Here is a 24641-nt window from a genome sequence, read left to right on the forward strand (position 1 = left end):
GATAATGGTAGCTGTTTGTGAATACAGAGCATGCTGAGCCTTTCACAGAAGCAAACAAAAGTATTGCTCAAGAGACATGCACGGAGTCACTAGGAGGAGGCACTCCCAGGAAACCACGGCCAGGGTGACAGGAGGAGGGCAAGCCACTGAAGTGGGGAAGCCATTGTTTCACTGCTCTGACTGGGTTCTGGGAAGCAGGGGAGGGGGAGAAATAAACTAGAGCAAGATAAAGTACCCCCTGCCCTAACCTGCATTTCAGCCATGGAAAGGGAGGCACTGCTTGGAAGGATGGGAGGGAGCAAAGAAAATCCAGTTTTTGCACTGCTCAAAATCCCACTGAAGGTCACATGTCTCTTGTGCAGCAGGCCTGGGCAAGGAGGCAGGAAGTTAAAATAATTGCCCAGGCCCCATCAGGCAATGAAAGCAGGAGGTAGGCTGACAAGTGGGAAGCACCAGGGCCTCTACTCGCAATAGCTCGAGACAGGGTGGGGTGAGGGAAAGAGAGCTTAGGCGCTACCTCCTGCCCTGCAAGCTCCTGACAACAGGCCCCACCTTTCCACTCTCTAACTCCCTAATGATTTTCCGGCCTCAGCCCCATCCTGATCTCAAAGCCCTTCTCTCATTGCAGAATCAATACTCTCTTCCCATCCTCCATCAGAGAAAATAAGAGGCAGCGGGGCATAGGGGACCAGCTCCCACCTGCTGCTAGGAGATCTCAAACGAGTCTGCTACTCCCAGCTTCCATTTCCTCATATGTACACTGGATGTCCTCTGACAACCCGCACTGCCTCCCTCCTGGCAAAGGAGCAAATGAGACTGTATTATGATGAGCTTATATGGTGGGATCTACCCTAGAGAAGGAATGGAACATGTCTATCACTGACAATCATCCTAGCTCCAACTCCAGGAGTATCCAAAGCAGCAAGCCACATGTTTTCAGGGCCCTATGCCCCAGGCCTCAAGAGTACACTGCTTCCCTTTCCCTTGATTTCACCTCTATTCCTGAGAGGTGACAGCAGAGAAATGCTAGTCACATGCTGGGCTCCCAACAATGCACTCGGGGTATGTGCGTCAGACCCTCAGAAGCGGAAGCAGCAGCCGCAAGTGGCAATGAAGACATCCCACATGCCAGGGATGCCTGGAGAATGCAGGCACATCTGGAGCCTCTATCATCCCCCAGGTGCCAGTGAGGGTTGAGGCCGAGCTGCCAGGGAAACCTGTGCCCGGAACCGGCCCAGCCATTGGCTGCTGCTTCTCCAGGGCCACAGAAAACTTGGCATCCTTAGAAGCAGCAAAAAACACTTAACTCCGCTGGAACAACTTCAACGGAGTCAGTGTTCACCCTTCCCCAAAGTCACTGCCAAGAGCCAAGCAAACCTCTCTCCATCTGCTATGTCCTTGCCAGTCTCAAGGTCGGAAGAGAGGCAGGCTGCTGCTCCTGCCCCCAAGAAATGCTGTGTCCCAAGCTTAGAGCCCACTCCAAATTCAGTCTTGCATCTGACCCCAGAGCAGGACAGATGGGCTTGGCAGGGCCAGGGCTGCCAGCTGGGGTGAGTGCTCCCGAGCCTGGGGCCCATTCAGCTGGCAACAGGCCGGCCTGGCCAGTAAATCAACAGCTCTGGCAAAGTGTGCCCTGGCAGGGATCGGCCCCATGCCTGTGCAGGAAGCCAGGACATCCATCCCCAGTGCCCGCCATTGTGATCCTCCATCCTACTTCACACACGCCCTCTCCCTCTTGAGGAGCGAGGGGCTCCAGAGGACTTTCCCAACACTCATAAAAAGAAACGGAACCACCCCTGGGATCAGAAAGCGGCAGAGCTAATGCTCCTGTATGCCTCTGCCTCTGTCTTCTGAGGAAAGCTGACAAACTCCAAGCCCCTTGGACCCTCCCTGAGTGGTTTTCATCCTAAGGTCTCCTGCTTTCCATGTCCACCCCCTTCCTTCCCCTGAATCCCATCCTACCCCGATGGTTGACCTCAAGGCTGGGAAGGGACACTCACCAGATTTGGAGTAAAGCACCAGTACATTATTCCGGGTTCTGAGCAGTTTTTTCAAGTCCTTGGGGTCAGAGATTCTCTCAATGAGTGAGGAGACCTTTGCAGAGGACAGCCACAATGGCAGGACCACCTGGGGATCAAGGAGCCAACGACCGTGAGTTCCAGCTTCTGGCTGGGCCCCAGAAGAATCGGTGCCCACAGATGTGCTGCCTAGAGCTGCTTTCCTTCCAGAGGATGAGGGCAAACCAACACATCTCATGCACCACACCTACTTCTTCACCTCTAGGGACACTCCGCAGCCCACTCCCAGTCTCCCTTCCCCATGCACTTTTATAAGGCTGTATGGACTACAGATATACATAGTCAGCCCTCTATCTCGCAGGTTCTGCATCCACAGATTTGACCAACTATGGATGGAAAATGTTTGAAAACATAAAAAATAACAGGATAACAGTAAAATATAATATCAATAAAAATAATACAATATAACAACTACTTACATGGCATTTATATTGTATTCAGTATCATAAACAATCTAGAGATGATTTAAAGTATACAGGAAGCCATGCATAGGTTAGATGCAAATACCATGCTATTTTATATAAAGGACTTGCGCATCTATGGGCTTTGGTACCCTGTGGAGGCGGGATGCTGGAACCAATCCCTCAAGGATACCAAGGGAGGTTTGTATAAACATTCTGCATTGTTACACATCAGTCGAGAGCCCCCTGGGAGGTCAATGTCTGTCCATATTCCTCATGTTACCCCAATGCCATATTCTCGGGCAATGTAAAAACTCCATCCCATCTAGCAGCATCAAAGCATAAAATATACAGAGAAATAAGATCATCCCTTAATGCTTAGGGTGGGAATGGATGGGTAAGAGGCTTTTAGCTTTTCTTACTCAGGCAAGTGATCTCAGGAGGTTAGTCAACAAGAAATGAGCCAATTCTCCCCCAGAGAACCCTGGGAAACTTTGGGAACTGGAGGTGTCAGGCACCTCTGCAGGCACAATGAAGGGTGGGCTAAAAGCAGTGGGTGGGGGTTTATTAAAAGTGTGAATAAGGAGTAGACACAAAGCAGATCCCCTTGCCCAGACTGCACAGCTGGGCAACAGCCCCTTGCCCACCTGACAGAAAGCAAGAAGGTTACTATATGGAGAGATTGAGTAAGAAAAATTCCACTGGGAGATAACCCGGCAGAGGGTAGGAGGATGGCCGTCAGAAAAGACAAGGGGATTCAGAGGAAGTCTACAAACTGAATCTTGAGATCACTCATTTCTCCAAGCTCCTGGCCCCCAGCATCTCCCTTCCCTTCTCTGGAATGCGACCTGCCAGTCTTTTTCCCCAGGCAAGAGATTAGAGAATTTCCCTCTGGGGAAACTGAGAAGCATAAGAAAAACAACCTAAAGACAGTGATTTGGAGATCCTCAATCGAAACAGCTGAGTTCCTGCTCAAATCTCCACCGTGAGGCTCTCCCAGTAAACAAGCACTCTCCACTCCCTCTACACACTCACAGAGCTGCCAGTCCATGGGCTAGTACCTTGCTCTTCAAAACAGACAGATGATCAAAGTTCACCAGTTACAAATGACAGAGACCAGAACAAACCAATGGAAAGATAAAATGTAGAGGAAAAAGAAAATTAAAAGCACAGAAGTAAACAAGAAAATTATTATTCTCAGAGAAATAAAATGGTGCATCCATAAAATAAGAATAGAATGATATGAAGAAAAATAAATACTCAAAGAGAATCATGAAAATCTCTTGGAAAGTAAAATTATCACAGAAATAATTAGGGTTGGAAGTAGAATTGAGAAAACAAAAACAAACTCCTAGAAAACACAACAAAAAGATCAAGAAATAAAAAAGGACTTAAGAAAAATAAGAGAATGGACCCATTAAGTGCAAGAGCCAAATTAAAGAGACTCAAGAAAAAGAAAAAGAGAGAAAAAAAAGAGAAAAATCAATTATCAAAAAGTTAATTCGAGACCTGGCACAGCGTCTCATGACTGCAGTTCCAATTACTCATGAGGCTGAGGCAGGAGAATCACTTGAGCTCAGGAGTTCATGGCCAGCCTGGGCAACAGTGACTCAATCTCTAAAAAAGCAAATAAATTAAAAATAATCATTCAAGAAAATGTTCCAAACCTGAAGGATGTGAGTCTTCAGATGGCAGGGCCCAGCATCATGAATAAAAAGACTCTTACCAAAATACATCACTGAAAACTTTCAGAACACTGCTGACAAAGGGGAGATCCTAACCATTTCAAATAAAAAAAAAATACAACATACAAAAGATCAGGAGTCAGAACTGGCATAAGACTGTTCATCAGCACACAAAAGACAATGAAACATTGGCTTCACAATTCTCAAGGAAAATGATTTCTAACTGGAATTCTGTAACCAGCTAAACTATCCACCAATCATGAAAATAAACTTACTTGAACAGATTAAAGATATCAGATGTATAAAATTTACCACCAGTGTACCCTTTCTCAGAAAGATACTGGGACCCATTTTCCACTAAAACAAAAAGTAAATGAAAAATTAGACATGGAAACAAAGAATTTAATGAGAGAGAGATACAAAAGGTTGACCACGTTGATGGTGAAGAGAAATCCCAGGATGACAACTGTTCAACAGCCTGCAGAGCAACCAGACCAGAACAGAGTGAGGACAGAGCTCATGGAGGAACACGGTCAATAAGAAGAGGCAACCATAGCTTATTTGATATGCTTGGTCATACTGAGAGGAGTTTTAATTTATGCTACAAAAAATTGTTTTAAAAATAATATGACCAAAATTACACAGCTCATTAAGTACAGCCAGGACCTGAATCCCAGTCTTTCTAATATGAGCTCACACCTTCTCAGCCCCCTGCCTCTTTGCAGCCAGAAGCCTTGGATTGAGTCTGAGCCCTACCACTCAAGAGCTAAGATGCCTAGCCAATGTCACTCAACCTTTTAGAGGCTTAGTGACTCCCGTCTGACATAGAGATAATGATACTTCCTTCGTGGGATTGCTGTGAGGATGAAATGGGATAATTTATTGAACATGTTTTATAAATCAGAAAGCACTCTGAGAGTATCAGTTACCATAATATGCAACACAAACTTCCATCTCAGCAGAGAAGAAGACTGAAACATGACCATATTCTAGTGTTTCTAAATATAATCTGCCATTGGAATTCAAAGTTTCCCTCTCCCCAGAGTAAAGTCATCCAAGAGGAAGCCAAGGTATGATTTCTCCCTCATCACACCCTGCAGAGCAGGGTAAAATGCCTGAGGACCCACTGCCCTTATGCAGGCCACCTTAAGAGCTCACCAAAAAGCTTGCTAAACTTTATTATTATTATATGTTATCCTACTGCTCCCAGGCAGCTAATGGAGTTCAGACTGAAAACTCCACAGCTCAATGCACATGATTAAAGGGAAAAAAATAATCTGTTGGAAAAACACATTGCCTCACTGCTGTTTTTAATCCTCAGATAATCTGACCAGTGGAGAGCAACAACTGCTCTTGCCCAGGGCCTCAGGACTCTGACCTGTAGCCCAGCCTCTCCTGAGGCTGGTAGGCACCTAAGCTTCTGGAACTGGGGAGAAGGAAAAGGGAAGGCAGGAGGGAGGGTGAGCCCAGAGCTCATCTGCCAGGCAGCGCTGTGTGCAGCTGAGTTGCAGCGACAACAAAGCGTGTACAAGAGAAACCACAAGAGGCTGAGGCTCACAGCACACCCTCAGCTTCCTTCCCATAAAACCCAGTCCATCCCGCAGGTCATCTAACCAAGGGCCACTGAGATTTAACACACCACTTTCCAGCCAGCCAGCCAAGCCCCTCACCCAGCGTTTGGTGTCACGCAGTAGAGAAGTTAAGCCCAACCAGAAACGTGCTGAGCAAATTTACTTTGCTTGAAAACCATCACTGGGCATGACGCTGAGGCTCAGACTGGGCATAACCCACAGCCAAGCCGGTTTGGAAGCTGTGTGAAGGGTCCATCTCCCTACCCTCACCCCCACCCCCAAGATTAAGAGCTCTGGAGGAGGGCAGGGCCCTGCACAGGGCCTGGTCCATTGAAAGCCCTCAGGAAATGTTTGCCCAGAATTATAAACATGACAAATTATACTGTTACCACACTCCTGACCTTAGCAGAGGTCACCCACTATCAGCATGTGATGGGGTGAGTCCACAGCAGCCCTTGGGAGGCCCAAAGGGACTATGGAAACGAGACAGATCACAGCTCAGGGGGTGTCTGGGCTGGAGCACGGCAGAAGTCAGCGGGGCAGGCTGGGCTCTTCAAAGTCTGCCCAAGGGCCTGGCCTGGTGCAAGAAGAGAGTGGGAAGCATCATTGCCCAGTTAGCAGGGGAGTGAAAGGATGAACATGGCATTGTAGAGACTCATCTGGCCGTGACCTCAGACTGGGCAGCAGCCAGGGAGGCCGGAGGTGGAGGGCCCTGCTGGGTGGCTGCCCGAGTGGAGAGACATGGATCAATGCAAAAGCCTCAGAGGGAAAAACAGCAAAACCCAATGACTATTCATAGGTAAGTGAGGAAGAAAGGGAAAAAAAGTCTAAAACGACTCCCAGAATTCTGGGTTGGGAGGCTGGAACAACAGCCAAAGATGGAAGAACGGAGAAGCAGCAGCGAAGGAGGCTTTTCTCTCACATTAAGGAAGATGATAATAGGCTCAGGTTTTGGACAGGTAGACAGTGAGGCATCAAATATAGGCATTCTCCAGGTTGCAAGGTGAGCCACCAAGTAAATGAAGTCCCCGTGGGCCAGGCTCAGAGGGAGGAGACAGGAAATACCCTCAGTGAGGGAGGAGGCAGGACCAAGGGGGAGGTGGGGAGGGCTGCGTCCACAGAGACTAGGGAGGGGACGCTTTTAAAGAAAAGGGAGTGATCCACAGGCAGGCAGAGTGGGGAGGGGCTGGGACAGGGCCAAAGGCGGTGAAGTCCCTGGGAACACTGGAGAGAATGTCAGTGGCACACGTGGCGGGAGCTGGAAGCCAGGTTGCAGAGGAGAGAAAGTCTACCCAGCACAGGAGCTGGGGTGATAATGGGAAGGTGCAAGGAGGTTCCACAGGGTCAGAAGAAGGATAAGTTGTATCCCATGAAGATGGGGGCGTGCAGGCATTAGTGGGCAGAGGCGAAGCAGGATTTGCCCAGAGTGGCAGGATCTGAGAACAAGAGAGGAAAAATCATCAAGATAGGCCGATCCAGGGAGAATCCTGAGACATGGGGTCCAAAGAGTTGAGACACTAACCGGGCTTTTGAGAAGGGGAAGGATGAAAGGCCCCTCTGTGTCTGGCCTCAGACAGACCCTCACCCTAGCAAACAACCACAGGGGCAGACAAGTAGGAGGCGTTTCCTCCCTCCCCATAAGCCCAAGGGGACTTTCCTCCTGCCACTTAACATTCTCCTTTCTCCTCCACTTCAGTCTATTTTAACCTTTCCAATGTACACGCTCCTTCCTTTCCTTAAGATGCAGTCCCAGCAAACCTCGGAGCACCTTGCCAAGAGCCTTACTGCAGACTTCATAAGTCACAACCCACAAACCTTGATAACAACAATAACTACAGCAACAATAACAACGTTAATGATGCAAAAACTATCTGCTCCTTTGTCAAGCCCTTGGGGGGGAAAGGGCAGGATTTGAGAAGTGCTTCCAAAGGCAGCCAGGGTTCCATGCCAGTCATGGCATTGTTCCTGGGCTTGGCAGGCTCTTTACATTCGAAGTCAATCGCTCTAGAGGTAAAGGAGAGAAAAAAGATCCCCTTTGTTCACCATGCAAACCCCTTCTGACCTTCTCCAATAATTGCTTTCTTTCTGCTCACAACCCTCAGCTTTAACAGCATTTACATCAGGGCTGAGCTGCCCCCGCTGGCTGAGCTGAGACCCATAAAGCACCTCCCTGGTGCAGGGCAGAACACTGCCAGCAAAAATGGTTTTCCCCTTTTCTGCTTCTGGGAAACAGAGGCCCCCAATGCCAGGTCCTGCCTATTATCAGCCAACCAGCACATCGCTGTCAGAGCACCAATGCCCCCAACCTCCAAACCCCCTCACAGAGCTTCACTGCACCCCCTCCCTCCAGAGCACCAGTCCCCTTCCACCACCCAATCCCTCCCCTGAGTACAGGCTCTCTTCAGAGTCCAGCAGCAACAGAGTGCCGGGCACGGAGGTCCTCACTGCCCACCTCTGCCATGTCTGGAGGCAATGGGGTGGAGACTGAGTCCTTCCTCATCTTCCAGACCCCCTGCCGTGCTCTTGTAACAGGTGTCTGCTCATTCAGAGCCTGCCAGACAAACCACCATCCACTTAGAAACCCACTCTCTTCTCCCCGCTCTGCAGTCTTCTAGACACCACAGAAAGAGCACTGGCTCAGGAGTCAGACAGACCTGGGGAAAATCCAGGTGCCACCACTTACAGCAAGATGACCTCAGGCCTGTTACTAGACCTCTGAGTGTCAACTCCCCACCTACAAGGTGGAGAGGAGAATACCAATGCCCAGTTTGCAGGGTGGCTTAGGACTACATGAGGGGGGAAATGACAAAGAATCTAACATTTGGCATGCAGAAGCACAGAATAATTGCACTTCTCTGTATTAACAAGACAACTTAGAAGGGGAGCAAGGACAGCAGTAACACGGGGACCACCTCTTCCTCTCCAGGGGCCCTGTCTGCAATCAGGCAGGGCAGCAGGTCCAGGCAGGAAGGAGCGAACACGTACACACATTCAGCCACCAGAAAGCCTCGAATCATCACCAGCTGCACAGCGACCCAGACCAAGAGGTCACACGGCACATTTAGAGCACACTTCCCAGGTTTCATACCCACTAACTCGTTTACCCCTCACAATACCCCAGTGAGTAGGTACCTGCCTCATCCTACAGATGAGGAAACTGAGGCTCAGACAGGTTACATTAATTACGAAGGTCACACAGTAGGTAAGTAACAGAGCCAGGACTACAAGTTGGGCCTCCCAACTCCCGACTCCTGGCCAGAGGAGGCCTGCTTCTCTCAACCCCACAGGCTCCCTGGACTGCTGCAACAGATGGCACAACCCAAGCAGAAAAGGAACATCTCCTTCCAAGGCAGGGCCTGCCAAAGCAACCAGGAAATGCCCCCATCTCCCAGAATCCCAGGGCAAGGAGGGTCCCAGCAGGGGTTTAGACTAACCCTCTGCTTTCTGTAAGCCCAGCAGATCCTGGAGTCTCCCAAGGTTCCTGGGGCCAAGAGCATGAAGATCCTAAATGTGGCAATTAGCCCAGGTCTGTTCCCAGCCAGAGACTGTGTGCAGGAAGTGTGTGGTCCTCTCCATCTGCTAACAGCACACACAAACTCCCCTCTTCACTTACCTCACTTAATGAGGCTGATCGCCACCCAGCATCACCATCAAACTAAAGAGATAAGAGTCCCGGTACGCTGGAAGATAATCAGGGAGAACAGTCCTTGCCACATTACACCTCAGCTTTAAAAAGCTCCTCATCTCTGGGGCGTGTGCCAGCACCCTCACATTCTCTATAACTAGCAAAGCCGTCTGTCATTATGGATTTACTATTCAATGCAGACCATGAAGCCAGCGATATTCAATTATGTAAAAGCAGCTTGCTAACGGAGGAAGACTTGGGAACAGAAGTTTAACATTGAGGAAAAAGGGTGAAGGTGGGACTCAACCTCTTTTGCTCTGTCACCTGGAAAAAAGATACCCTTATGTTGAGAACTGTGAAGAAACAGGTTTAATTTAGTTTAACCCACATTTTGCTCAAAATAGTTTTGAAATGTCAGAATCTAAGTCTAGACTCTTAAGAAGCTGGTACTAAAGGGACTCAGGGAAAAGAGGAGGACCTGAGAAAACAGATGTGGCCCTGAATCCAAGGTCAGAGAACTTGAGCGGGCTGAGAATTTAGAGCTTGTGGTTTGGCGGAAAGAGCACTGTACCTGGAGTCAGAAGCTCAAGTTTTGTGCTGACTTTGATTATTACTGGTTGGCATCTCTCCTTCTCCAAGTCTGCTTCCTACTCTGGAAAACTGAGGAACTGAGAGTGATTTCCAAAGTTCTTTACAGTTGTATCATTTGGTAAACCTATTCTCATGATCACCACCAGAGGACTGTGAGGTAATCACGCTTTGTGAAGAAACCGTTGAGTTTCCCTGGGTAAGTGGCCACCTGCAGTAAAAACCTCTTCACCTCTCAGTCTCCCTTGCAGCAAGTGTGGCCATGTGCCAGCCCCTGGAACGCGAGCTTAAGTGTGATGTGGCAACTTTAACAGACATCTGATATGACTCTTCTCAGTCCCTGCCTCATTCCTGCCAGCTGGAATTTGGACAAGATGGCTGGAACTCAAGCAGCCACCTTGAGACAATGGGGAGGAAGGGCCTGCTAAAGAGGAGCTAACAAGATAGATGTTACCTGGGTCCCTGACACTACACAGGGATATTCTGGCCCTGGAATATCCCTGTGCAGGCTTCTGCATGAGTGAAATAAATGATCTTTTTTTTTTTTTTTTGAGACGGAGTCTCGCTCTGTTACCCAGGCTGGAGTGCAGTGGCCGGATCTCAGCTCACTGCAAGCTCCGCCTCCCGGGTTCACGCCATTCTCCTGCCTCAGCCTCCCAAGTAGCTGGGACTACAGATGCCCGCCACCTCGCCTGGCTAGTTTTTTGTATTTTTTAGTAGAGACGGGGTTTCACTGGGTTAGCCAGGATGGTCTCGATCTCCTGACCCCGTGATCCGCCCATCTCGGCCTCCCAAAGTGCTGCGATTACAGGCTTGAGCCACCGCACCCGGCCAATAAATGATCTTTTTAAGGAGTTCTCATTCTGGGTCTTCTGGCACACATACAAATAGATCTTGAACAAAAGCTTTAACTAGAAAGAAATACAAACATCTGTTCTAATTGGGATATTTCAAAGTGCCTTAAGCACCAAATCATGCATTAAACTTTAGATACGTTATCTATAAGGAAGGAGACAGAGAGACTGTCAAGGGATTGATTTACCCAGCGTTCTTCCTAGTAGCCCAGATTTTCAGTGTGCCTGTTCTTATCAGGTACCTTGGTCACCTGATGCCAGCTATCCACAAATGAAAGAAGAATTAGCCCAGGAACTCTCCTGTTTCCTTACCCCAGCCCTTTTCTGGTAAGAGGACCATTCTGGAGACAAAAAAGCCAGGACATCTCTTTCAATTCGGATTTGAGTTGGGCTGACTGGTTTTCCACAAATATAGAAATCCCCTCAAAATTCCTCACATACCATCTCCAGCCTCCAGGTAGCCCTCCAGAGCCAGGGACTGAAAATCTCCTGAGACCACTCAACTCAGCTGGACCAGGAGGCTGTGGGAACTCAATATGCTAATATGTGGAAGTCCCATGTCCTACACCATACCCATATCATCTTGGAGCGCTCCTCATTAGAAATGTTAAATCCCCCCCGCCACGCGCGCACATCTGTCAGCCTATCACACTCCAAAGACAGCAAACATGTCTCTTCTAGGATTCTCTAGGTGAAATATCCTAATTCCTCATGCGTGACCTCAAATCCCCCACTGTCCAGACACCGCCACCTCAGTGATTCCCAGAGCTCTTCCCAATGCTCTGTTTCAGACTGTTACAGCTTGAAAAGAGTAATGTGCTATTTTATACCATAATTTGTTTTTAGAAATAAATACCTAGGCTCTCATAAATCAAAATACAGGAAATTAATCTCAACCCAAATCTTCATTGGTGGGTCACAGTTTAAAAAAAATAAAAGGTTGAGAAACACCATTAGTGAACCTCTTAAAATATGGAGCTCAACTGTCATATACTGCTGGCAGAAACCTCAACTAGTACCATTCTTTTGGAAAGGTAGGTGGCATAATTTATCATGTATCTCTAAAGTATTTATGCTCTTTGACTTGGTAATTCCACTTCTGGGAATGTGTCCTGAGGAAATTAGCAGAGGTCTGACACACATATGACTCACAACCATTCTACTCATAAGAGTTAAAACCTATAAACAACCTAAATGTCCAGCAACGACAGAATGGTTACACAGAGTAAGCCACTCAATAGAAGAATAAGCCATTTAGATGGTATTTTATTTAAATGGTGTTTTTAAAGACTTCGCAATGCAAAAATGTTGGCTTTAATGTTGTCTTTAAAAATAGAATTTAAAATATGCATGGTATAACCACAACTATAAGTAAACAAAAGTATGCTCAGAAAAACACTGAGGATTTGCCCTCAGTAGTATTTATTCTTCCCCTTTCTCTATTTTTTCAACTTGTCATAATAAGCATGTCCAATCTAAATGTTTAAAGAAAAAAATTACCACCACTTGGCTACCATTATGAAAATAATTAACTGCCTCAAAGTGTCTCCCCATCAGAAAATGTAACTTTACAGTGGTTCCCCACTGTACACGGCAGAAACCCCCTTAACTAAGGGGCCAACAGAAACACCACCAGTAATGGGTCAAATTGACGTCAGGTGCCCCCTGATATAATGCACTAAATGAAAACATCGTCAAAAACCAAATTGAGGATAATTCTTTAAAAATGTCAAGGTCACAAAAGACAGAGACTGAAGAACTGTTCCAGATTAAAGGAGACTAACGAAGGACAATTAAATGCACTGTGTGATTCTGGTTTGGGTCCTGAATCAAATACTACCTTCCTAGTTTTGATCGTTGTACTGTGGTTACATAAGAGAATGTTTTTGTGTTTTAGGAAATACTGAAGTATTTAGGGGGCAAAGGAATATCATATATAAACTTCATATATATAGAAGAGAAGTATGATAAAACCAAATGTGATAAAATACTAATATTTGTGGAATCGAAATAAAGGGCACATAACAATCCTTTGGATTCCTCTTGCAACTCTTCTATAAATCCGATATTATTTCTAAATAAAAGTTAAAAAGAAAAAAACTTGCCTAAAAAAAAGAAAGGAAAGAAAGAGGCTTCCAGAACACAACCAGATACTGCCCTTAGTTCTTGCATAGGCCTTCTGATTCCTCCCCGCCCAGCACTTGCTCTGTGTCCTTTCCCACGTATGTGCAGTGCTCATGTGTCCTTCTGCACTGCTAGCTGAACAGTCTCGTCTCTGGTCATGAGACACTGGGTGGTTTGGCTTTTTTTATAACTATTATATGGAATCTGCAAAGTACTTGGCATGCAACATATACCTAGCAAATACTTGTAGAATGGTTTTGATGAGAGATATAAGAAAGAACATTAATTTTAGGCCAGGCGCGGTGGCTCACGCCTGTAATTCCAGCACTTTGGGAGGCTGAGGCGGGCAGATCACAAGGTCGGGAGTTTGAGACCAGCCTGGGCAATATGGTGAAACCCCGTTTCTACTAAAAATACAAAAATTAGCCGGGCATGGTGGCACGCGCCTGTAATCCCAGCTACTCAGGAGGCTGAGACAGAAGAATCACTTGAACCAGGGAGGCAGAGGTCATAGTGAGCTGAGATCGTACCACTACACTCCAGCCTGGGCAACAGAGTGAGACTCTGTCTCAAAAAAAGAAAGAAGGAAGGAAGGAAGGAAGGAAGGAAGGAAGGAAGGAAGGAAGGAAGGAAGGAAAAAATTAATTTTAAAATATGCATACTGTATGCCCCTTAAAAGGGTAAATTCAAGAAAGAAAGAAAGAAAGAAAGAAAGAAAGAAAGAAAGAAAGAAAGAAAGAAAATTAATTTTAAAATATGCATACTGTATGCCCCTTAAAAGGGTAAATTCTAAACATCTGCCATGAGCCACCATAGCTAAACACTACTCTGCACAAGGAGTGAAGGCCTAACCTTAAATCAAGCCTGGGGATCTCACCACCGATGCTTCCCAATGTTCAAATGTCTACCCAGCAGCCTCTGAAATAAAACCAAGCACCATGCGTCCCTGAATGGTGGTGATACTGTTGTGTGTGTGTGTGTGTGCGTGTGTGTGTGTGTGTGTGTGTGTGTGAGAGAGAGAGAGAGAGAGAGGTGGCAGGAGAGGCTGGCCCTGGGATGTGAGACCCTTGGCTACTGGGAGCCAAGAGAGCTAACTGTGCTTATTAACAAACAGAAATGCAAAAGCACCTGGCAAGGAACAGAATGCAAGAGAGGATCCTTTAATTCCAAATCCAGGGCTTAGGGATTAGCCCATGATAACAACAACAGCCAAAAGCAGAGTGCTTATTGTATGACCAGCAGCGAGCTAAGCAGTTCACGTGTTATCTAACTGAATTATCTTGACAAGTGTACGAAGTAAGCACTTTTATTGTTCCCATTTTATAGATAAAGAAACTGAGACTAAGGGGAGTTAAGAAATTTGCTGAAGGTCACACAGCAAGTAAGAGAGCTATGATTCAGACCCAAGTCTGACAGACTCCAGCACCAGAGGTGGGGCGTAAGGAAGACAGATTCCCAGAGCCACATACATCTTACTGCTTGCTGCTGTAAATACAAGGCCAGCTGCATTTCTTCTATTCCGCTTCCTTTAAAAAGCCACACCTTATATTTGGGGCTACGCAGCACAGTTTCTCCCCTCCCGTATTCCCCACGGCACAAATGTGGTTGTCAACAATAGACAATTCAGGGGCAGGGCAACTTATCTGAGAGGTTATGAAAACAGGTTTTCTTATCCTGAAATTGCAACTGCAGTGCATTTAGCCACGACTTAAGTCCCTAAAGCTTTTAATGTTTTGGAAAACCTCTTCTTGAGCCAAGAGGGCTCTGGATCACTGCCAGCTTGGTGTGCCAGGCCTGTTAACAAGGAAGAACTGGGAGAGGGAACATTGAATTAGGCAGCAGGGAGGGAGGAAGAGCAGGTGAATTCCCACTCCGGAAATCAACTCTGCCTCCAAGCTCCGTTAACTGATAAGAAAATAACAACTCAGTGCTCATGACCCATGGTGTACATCTATGCTTTTACACACATGATCTCATTTCATCCTCTAAAGTTGAGAGTCTAAGCCACTGTTTCCACCCTTCAGGTCTCAACCCAAGAGTCTAGTCATAGAATCAGTGAGTTACAGTAGCATTTTAAAAAAATTACATTGACTAGAAAACATCAGTGAGTAGCATAGGTAGCAACGCTGTGCATTCAGTGAACCGAATATTACTGGGTTACACTGTAAAATGTATGACTATTCTTGCAGGAGTTGAAAAACTATATCATAAACAATCAGTGTTTATAGGCAGAGGTGGTACTATCCCCACTTTAGAGATGTGAAAACTGAGGCTCAGAGAAGGGATTTGCCTCGGATTAAGCCTAAAACAGTAGAGCCAGGACCCTGCCAGGACAGATCTGATGCTTTTCTCTTGGCCTGTCAATGTGAATAGTTCCGACAGACATCCCTGGAGCATCATCCACTCCCCATTGCTCCACCCAGAATAATACCTGAGAGGCTGGCAAGTCTGCTTTCCCTTCCAATCTAGCTGTTGAGCATGACCTGCTGAAAAGAGCCACAGTGACAACCTGATCCATCTTCCCTCTGCTACCAGCACGTTCACAAGCCCCCAAATCCCTTCAGAGAAAAGCACTTGCTCAGGTCACGTGACAGCAAGCAGACAACGGTGACACAGCTCCAATGTGAGCAGAACTTGTGCTACACACTCAATCGAGAGCACCCAGCTCGGCTGGCAAAGTACCACCAGCCATATAAGATTAACTTCGAAATGTGTCTAGTTTTGTAGCTGTACCACAGCACTCAGTATTCTGGGAATACAGATTCCTGGGCTTTATTCTTGAAGAAAAACATCTCCAGGGGCTGGGAGCGCAGGAATCCATTTAACACATATCTCCTTAAGGTGAAGAAACTCCATCACTGACCCATCTTTTAAAAACCCTCTCTCTGGGCCCCACATCACTCCCCTGTCCACTGTTAGCCAGAATTTTCCATCTCCCCCGCTCCTCCCATCCTCCTGCCTCCTTCTATTGCTCATCCCTCTGAAATCTGCCCTCCCTACCACCACCACCACCAAAAAGGCTCTTGGTGAAGGCTCAACAATGACCTCCCTGTAGATAAACCCTACAGGCACTTCCAGTTCTCATCTTGTTTGGCCTCTTGAACTCCATGCGACACTTGGTTTCCCTCCTACCTCTCTAACAATCATTCCTTTCTTCTTTGTAAACCCTCCTCTTCCCATTCTTTAAATGTTGAAGTTCTGCAGCTCACTCAGTCTACCCTCTCTTCCTACCCTATATGCCCAGCCAACTTCACCCACTCTCCTGAACAGCACCCCTAAATCAACATCTCCAGACCAGACCTCTCTTCTAAGCAACACATCTTTACGTTCTGCTTACTCAGCAGTTCTTAAACTGGCGTCAAGTATAATTCTAAAATGTTAAAAGCCTAATTCTCATACAAATAGGTATTGAGCATATTTCAAAGTTTTACTTAACTTGCTAATAAGAGACCCTAAAAAAGAGGATATAATCCTGATATAAGACTGCTACATTAGATACCAACAGGTTAATGTCCTTCAGGGCAATAATCTTTGTGTTTCTCTTCTTTACCAAACAGAAATAATTTGCATCCTACCTAACTTTACAAAGTATGGCCCATAACAAATAATAAACAGAGTTACATCCCCTAGAGCACAGCTGGTCCTTAGGTGGTTTTTATACAATACTCTAGTACGATACTAAAAGGTCACAAAATCATCTTTTATTTCTAAGTTTTAGATAATTTTTTTCCACTGTAGTCTACGAATTTGGATGGAGAAAAATGACATCTTTATCTTCACTAACCTCTAACTGAAATTTAGCCTTTCCTGTCTTATGAATGTATTTATAAATGTATAAATGCTTTCTACATTTATGAATGTAGATAATAAATTACAGTAGTAATTAGGGTACCAGTGTCTGTGACTTTGCCACCAACAGAAATCAGATTTCCTTACCACATTACAAGATATCCTGAAACACTATTTATGCTCATCACTACTTAAAATTATAGAAGTTATCAAACTTGTACCTTCAATCTTTTTATACGATGCATTAATAAACATAAATATTATTTTATCACAACCTTGTTATATTTTGATAACTGTATTTCAATATAACTGCTTTCTTTGTAATTCTATGCATTTTACTTTATACATTTAAACACATTATTCCAAGAAAAACCCAGAGGTTCTCAGAGAAGCCTTTCCTGACTCCTTGAATTAGGTTAGGGAGCCCTGTTATACATTCTCTTACCACATTATATTAACACTTTCTGTTTTCGGCACTTATTACCTGAACTAAATAATTAATCAGTGGCTGTCCCACTAGGCCATGAGAGAAAGAGATGTTGTCTGACTTATTTATGGTTATCCCCAATGCCTTAGCATGAGGCCTGGCTCATAAAAGATTCTCAAGGAAATATCCATTTGGGAAAAAAAAAGAAGTATCTGTTGAATGAATGAACATCTGTGGCACATGTAGGATGCGGATGCTGGTCCACTTTCCTTTGAAATAGGGGGCATGTACTAATACTCTGCTCAGGACCCATAAAGACTAGACCCCGTGATGAGAACAAATCCACTTGGTCCTCAAGACCCTTCCCTGCTTGGCCCAACAACAGAGCTTTCCTACCAGGCCCACATTTGGGCTCAGATACTGGATCACCTTTATGTTTAAGCCCCAGCTTACAATGCTTAACCTTGATTTTCATCAACATCTTCTAACAAGGATTAAAGGACCTGCTCACAAATTCAAGAAATCTGCCTGCACCAGGGGTTGGAGGAACTGTAGGATTCTTTGCAGCAAATGGACATTCAACCCCTGTGCCTCCGCAGCTTTAATGAGTTGGAAACTCTGAAGCCAGACACAGGCCCACCATCACACCATCTAGGAATGGAATGTGCATCAAACTGGTGCCTCAGTATGATTTTGAGGAATAAAGGCTCTTTTAATCCCACACTACATGAGTGTCTTCAACCCCCCAGTGCAAGATCACAAAGCTAATTAATTATAAGTGGTTGCAAACTGGTATATGGAAAGAGGCCCTGTTGATGTAGGGTGGCAACAGGGGACAGCGAACTGGAGCTCCTCGGGGGAAGGACACAGTCAGCACGTGCCTGGCTGGCCACTCCCGTACAATGTCACAGCCACCAGGGAGTAGCTGAAAAATAAGTTTCAGGGACACTCTTGGAAAATGGCTGCCAACACAGCTGCTTACACATTCAAGCCAGGCACTGAGAACTCTGACTGTGGTCCCCACCTATCTCTTTATTCCTTCACCTTCCAGGCCACAGACTCCTCCACCTCGTCTAAGGGCATGTCGCCTCCCACCTCCCTGTCCAGCCACCCATTCCTCTCCAGGGGTAATGGTACTGGGCTAGCCTACTCACCTCACCAAGTTACATGGGGCTCAAAACCACACTGACGTGAAATACATGGAAATGCTTTGCAAACTCTAAAGCCTTCTACAAATGCATCCGATTTAACAATTCTGCCAACAGATCACATGGGGAGCCAGAGGCTCCAGGCAGTGCTGAAAGATGGCCAGGCAGAAGGGATGGGCCAGCCCACCAGGGCTGAGAACTCCTGCTCCTTCCCTCTCCCGTTGGGACCTAAGATGTCAGGTGTTAAAGACAATACCACCACCCCCCCAACCCCTCCCCCACACACACATGCACACGCACAAGGAAGGAGAGGTGGGGGGCAAATAAACCATCCCAAGTCCAGGTAATGTGGAAGAACCTCAGTCTCTCCTTATACCCCATGCATTCATTTCTGGCCCACTGTCACTCAGACAGCCTCAAAACCTACCACAACCACCAAGCAAGACACAAGAGCCCGACAGAACAAAACCGCAAAGCTGGGGCAAAACCTCCAGGGATATAGTGTGTTTGCTGTCTTCATTCCCAAGAGGGGATCTACTTTCAGAAGAAAGGAGAGAGAAACCAAGCACACTTATATCCTGAGCCCTTCTGCACACCGCCCCGACATGGGATCTCTGCAGCGGCCTGGCAGAGAGGGGGCAAGGAGGGAGTCAAGAGCTCAGCTCCAAGTAACTCCCGTGGGGAGAATCCTAGCAGCACAGGGGGCCCCCTACCTGGCATTCAAATCGTGCAGCCTCTCTCTGGCCCTTCCCTGCCCACCTCCTCCTCTTAACTGACTTCCCCATCATCTCTTATTCAACAACTGGCAATGACTGCTGAGACTCCCAGTGACTGGACACTTTCCTGTGCCAAGCACTGTGCTGGGTGCTTCCTGTATCTCTTCTAATCCTTTCAACACTTCAAGATGGATATCATTATCACCACTTACAAACAAGAAAACTGAGGCAGGGCCCAAGGTCAGGCAGCTCCTGAGTGTCTAGCTGGCTGAAAGCCCATGTTCTTTCCACTACATAACACTTGAATTTATCTTGTAGATAACAGAGAGGAAAGTAAGGATGAAAGTGTTGTTCTGGGAAAATTAATCCAGTCTCTCCCCCTCCCACCCAACCCTGCATGTGACCTGATTGATCTTGTTATTAAAAGAGCAGCTTTCATCATGTCTCTCCATTACCTTCAGAATCGAGTCCCCATGGCTTTGCCAGGCATTTAAGGTTCTTTACGATCCACTTTTTCAGTCTTATTCCCCTCATCCCCAGACTCAAACCCTCCCTCCATCCAGCCTGGCCTATCATTCCTCATTTTCCATGTCTCTGGCTTAGAAGGTTTCCTTCTCTGCCTGTGACATTAATTCCATCAGCCAAACACAGACCAGGGCTGATGACATGCCAGGCCCTGAGTTAGGTGCTGGGGACACCACAGCCAGGACAGGGTACTCCCTGCTGTCACAGAGCTCCAAGTCTGCCCTCCTTGTGAGGCCAGCTCACACCCTGCTCTTTCCTGGGGCCTTCTCTGGTCATTCAGTGTCCCACTGCTTGGCCTCGTCCTGAATCCCCAGCACACGGGGGTTGCCGCTCTTATGGCACTCAGCCACACTTCCACCTTATATGCCGGGTCTGTTTTAAGACTTCCACTGTAATGTGTTTATTTCTGTGGGAAATGTGCATTCCAGGTTCCAAATAGCATTTTAAATGGCAATTCAGTTCTCAGGCCAGCCCACAAAAGCCTATTAAATATATAATGGTCCCAGAGAAGTACAGAACCTAAATAAGTGTACCTTAAAAGCTCTACAGGAGAAGCCAGGAGCAAACATCTGCCTCCTGCACCTCCACCCACTGTTCTCCAGGGTCTAAGCTTCAAGCGACCATCAGGGGCAGAGGCAGAGAAGCAGGCGGGAGATGGAGGAGTGGGAAGAACCTGATTTACATTCAGCAGATCTGGCTCTTCTCCCAGCTCTGCCTTCACTAACTGGGTGGCCTTGAGTGAGTCCCTTCCCTCCCTAGGCCTCGCTATTCTCTTATAAAAGAAGAAGGCTGAGTTAGATCAGTTCTGAATCTCATGGATCAGCAGAATATATGTATTTTTAAATATAAATATGCAACATGGATTTTATATTATTAAAAATAAATTTTATCAAGAAAGGACTTTTAAAAAGAAATCACAATGTACCACAACCAGCCTCATTTTTCAAAAGGATGCTGTAACCCCCTCCCCCTCAAAATATGGTCATCATGTCAGAAAAATTGACAAGTTTTTAAACTGAAAACATTTGGATTCATGAAAAACAAACAAATACGCCATTTTTTTTTCCAGTTTGACTGTAGACCAGAAAAGTCCAGCCCAGCCCAACTTCAGTCCTTGGCCCGATGCTTGAGAACCACTGAGCTTGGAGACCTAGAGTTCGCTCCAGCTTGATGTTTCTCCATCCTACAGGCTTGGTGGAGACCACAGGACAATCAGCATGGATAGCCCTAGAGAAGGGTCAGCTGCAGGGAGGAGCTGAGCTGGACAGCAGGAAAGCAGGCAGTCAGCGCAGGGATGGGAGCAGGACAGCACGGCCCGCCAGGGATCGCCCTGCACCCTAGGGCTACCTCCTGCCCCTGTGCCCAGAAGTGCTTGGGAAGGAAGATACCACCACCCATAGCCTCTGAGGGCACAGACACCCAGCCTGGAAGCTCTTGGAACTAACCTGTCCCATGTGTTTGACTGTGACACCTTCCACCCCAGTATTCTTCTGGAAGGCTGAGGGTTCCCAAAGGAACATTTTTTTAAAATCTTCATTAACTTTCCTGATTATAAACTAATACATATTCATGTGAAAAACTTGGAAACCACAGAAAAACATAAGCAAAGAAGCACAAGTCATCACAACTCCACCTTCCAGAACAATGACTGTTAACATTTTGATGCACTGCTAATTCTTCATGCACGTAACTTCAGCCACCCTGGGGTTTGGTTTTATATCCTGCTTTTCCCTTAGTTATCACACTTGGGCATTTTTCCACATCCTTAGATATTCTTCATAAACATCATAAAATGTTTTCATAATAAACATAACATTCTAGTAAATATAAATATTCTTTACAAACATTGGAATGGACTGAAATATTTCTTCTTCTTTGTTTTTTCTTTCTTTTTGAGATGGCGTCTTGCTCCATCCCCCAGGCTGGAGCGCAGTGGTACAATCTCGGCTCACTGCAACATCTGCCTCCTGGGTTCAAGCAATTCTCCTGCCTCAGCCTCCTGAGTAGCTGGGACTACAGGTGCCTGCCACCACGCTCGGCTAATTTTTGTATTCTTAGTAGAGATGGGGTTTCACCATGTTGGCCAGGTTGGTCTCAAACTCCTGACCTCAAGTGATCCGCCTCAGCCTCCCAAAGAGATGGGGTTACAGGTGTGAGCAACTGTGCCCGGCCAGGACTGAATATTTCTGTCATTCCCCCAAAAATTCATATGTTGAAATCCTAACCCCCAAAGTGATGGTATTAAGAGGTGGGGCCCTTGGCAGGTAATTAGGTCATGAGAGTGGATCGCTCATGAATAGGATTAGTGCCCTTGAAAAAGGAACCCAGGAGAACTGTCTAGTCCTCTTTCTATCATATGAGGATACAATGAGAAGCCAACAGTCTTCTGGAGGAGGGTCCTTGCCAGAATTCAACCATGCTGGCACCCTGATTTCAGACTTCCAGTCTACAGAACTGTGAAAAATACATTTCGATTGTTCTGCATCACCAGTCTATGGGATATTTGTTATAGCAGGCCAAACTGACAAAAATAAACATCACTTTTCATGATATGAACAAGGCCAGATATTATTTAACCAAGCCACTATTATTGAGCATTTAACCCATTTCCGCATTTTTGCTATTGTAAAAAATACGGTGGGTGTATATCCCTGTACATGAATCCCTGCAGATGCCTTTATACCCTTCAGGTCACAGCCCAGTCCTGTGCACATATCAGCCCTCAGTAAATATTGAATGAACAAAGAAACCCAACCTGCTTCCAGGAACCTGGAGAGCCCTTATCAGATAGGCACAGCATTTAAATTTACAAAGGCCCAACCCACTGTCCAGCAATCACTCACCACTGCTCCTGTTGGCATGCTCCCTCCACCTCCTACCTGCTAAGCCAACTCTAGGGCTTAGGGAAAGGAGAAGATAGAAATTGCTTGCTCAGGACTCCCAGGTTCTAGTGCTTTCAGCAAACCTACCTGCTCTTCCGCACCTCCCAGTGAAGGGGAGCCGCAGCCCTCCAGTGCCTAGCTAACTACCACACTCCTCTCAGACTCTGTTCAACTCCACCACCTCAGGAAAGCCATGGCTGACCTCCCTTTAAATCAATGTATGGCTCCCGTTCAGTGAAGGTACCAGTACCTAAGGTCACAGCACTTACTGTTCTGTCATTGTTTGCTCACAGGACTGACTCCTTTGCCCAATCCAGGGCAACACCAGATGGCAGGCACAATGTGTGTTTTGCTCTCCACCCAAAATCCAACCCAGTGGAGGGCAAAATATCAATCCAAACAATGTGATTGATAAATAAATGTCTGCCGAATGAAATTTCAGATTCTCAAGCCCATTGTTTTCACAAGAGGGAGGGGAAAGGGAGGAAAGCAGGACCTCCTACTCAGTCCAAGTGCAAAGACCCATGGGGGCCTTGCAGAAGATAGCTCCCTTCTCCTGGCCCAGAGACCCGTCCAGACCAACTGGCTCCAGGGGACTGATGGCAAAATAGCGTTCAACAAACCCAGACGCAATGAAGTGACACTGCCCCACTCCAGCCTGGTTCTCCCCGAGAGTGAGAACACAGACCTAAGAGAACAGGGGGCTTCCTTCCCCAGCCGCTTCCAACCAGAGAGTCCCAGGCCACTCCTCACTGGTGATCCAGGGTATTGGGAGATGGAAGTGTTTCAAGCAACTCAACCCACACTCCTTTTCTCCTCCTCTTTGCCCAGTGTCCTTGCCACACCCAAATGGAAAATAACGGGAAAATCTGGGTTGGGGAGGGTGCCAGGAGCAGGAAGTTCCCTGGAACTTCAGGAGAAAAGGAGCCAGGATGGTCCTAAAATAAGGGAGGGCATAAGTTATGGAAAAGATGGCCACAATATCCCATCACACATCCACAGCGACACGAAGGCCAAACCCCAGTCCTGGGCCAGCAGGCACACCCATTCCGACCTCTCTCAGGGATGCCTGGAGTCCCTCCACCAAGTGTAGCAAACTCCTCTTGGAGCCCACTCCTTTTCCACTTTCGTAAGATTTTGCAGTTTACACAGCTTCTTTCTCTGAGACCTCATCCGACCCTCAGAACCACCCTGTGGGGGTACCTTTGCCTTTCTATATCATGGATGAGGAGACTAGCTCAGATACATTAAATGAACCGGCGCGTCACACGGCTAGAAAGTGGCTGAGGCTCGAGCCAGCCCCTCAGTTGGGTGTAGGAGCAGCTCCTCAGCAGGGGCGGGCTGCGTCGACCCCACCCAGCCCACCGAGCCTGGCCTGTGGGCGGAGGCCCAGGTGGTGGCCCGCAGTTTCCCAGACGCCTGGGGCCGAAACCAAGAACAAGGTGGCCCTAAACCAAGGTTTCCGGCAGTGCAGGTAGTAAGCACCCCCATCCCACCCCGCACTCACACAGGTGCAGGGCTCGGAGTCTGGGGCTGAGCACACCCGCAGCCCGCCGGCGTCCCGCCTGAGCTGGTGGCTGTGCCCCGACCTGCATCCCCGCAAAGTTGTGGCCGTGGCGTAAGCACCCTGCCAGGGATCGCCCGGCGCCCCACAGCTGCCTCCTGCCCCTGCGCCCGGGAGCGCTTGGCGGGGAGGGCACCGGGACTCCCGCTGTCTCCCGCGTAGCACCCGGTGCCCGCCTGCCTGGCATGCACGCCCTCATCCCGGTGCCCCGGGGCAGCTTCCCTCACGTCCTGGAGAGAGCTGGAGCAGAGAGCGCAGAAGGGCACGCGGGGCACACGTGCCGGCCCAGCCCGGACCCCTGCCCCACAGTCTCACCCAGATTGCCAGCAGCAGCCATGCCGGCCCAGCCCGCGCCATCCCCGCAGCCGCTGCCCACCGCTGGCTCCTTTCTCCACTCCGGCGCCCGCGCCCGCCCGCCCGCCTGCTAGCTACACCTCGGCCAACCACCACGGCTACTTCCCAGCCGCTCCCCGCCTCCGAGTTCCCGGTGCCACGTCTGCCAAAGCATGCGCAGCAGCCGGGGAGAGGCGGCCGGGAAGAAGTGCTCGCTGGGAGTTGTAGTCTGCAGCCTGGCTCAGCTGGGGGCTGCGGGTGCGGACTGGCCTCCGACGCCACGTGGCAGCGAGTGAAGTGTGAAAAGGCAAGGTCAGGGAGTAAGGAAAGG

General features: G+C 47.6%; 1 protein-coding gene across 6 annotated transcripts in view; it reads right to left on the reverse strand.

Annotated features, from left to right (window-relative positions):
• Positions 1 to 24431, reverse strand: part of PDIA5 (protein disulfide isomerase family A member 5) — a 92501-nt gene extending 68070 nt beyond the window's left edge. For 5 of the 6 annotated variants that reach the window (XR_012431635.1, XR_012431634.1, XR_012431633.1 and 2 more), the window contains exons 1-2: positions 24293 to 24431; positions 2001 to 2127 (exon numbers count right to left, since the gene is read on the reverse strand). Coding sequence is in view for 2 of the 6 variants with exons in the window: in XM_005547968.3 (XP_005548025.1) it covers positions 2001 to 2127; positions 24293 to 24334 (169 nt within the window). In the remaining 4 variants the exon portion in view is untranslated. The remainder of the gene's footprint in view (positions 1 to 2000; positions 2128 to 24292) is intronic. The other variant, XM_045385517.2, reaches the window with a different exon arrangement.
• Positions 24432 to 24641: the final 210 nt, after the last annotated feature.

Source organism: Macaca fascicularis, chromosome 2, assembly GCF_037993035.2.
Source record: "Macaca fascicularis isolate 582-1 chromosome 2, T2T-MFA8v1.1".
Taxonomy (NCBI): Eukaryota; Metazoa; Chordata; class Mammalia; order Primates; family Cercopithecidae; genus Macaca; species Macaca fascicularis.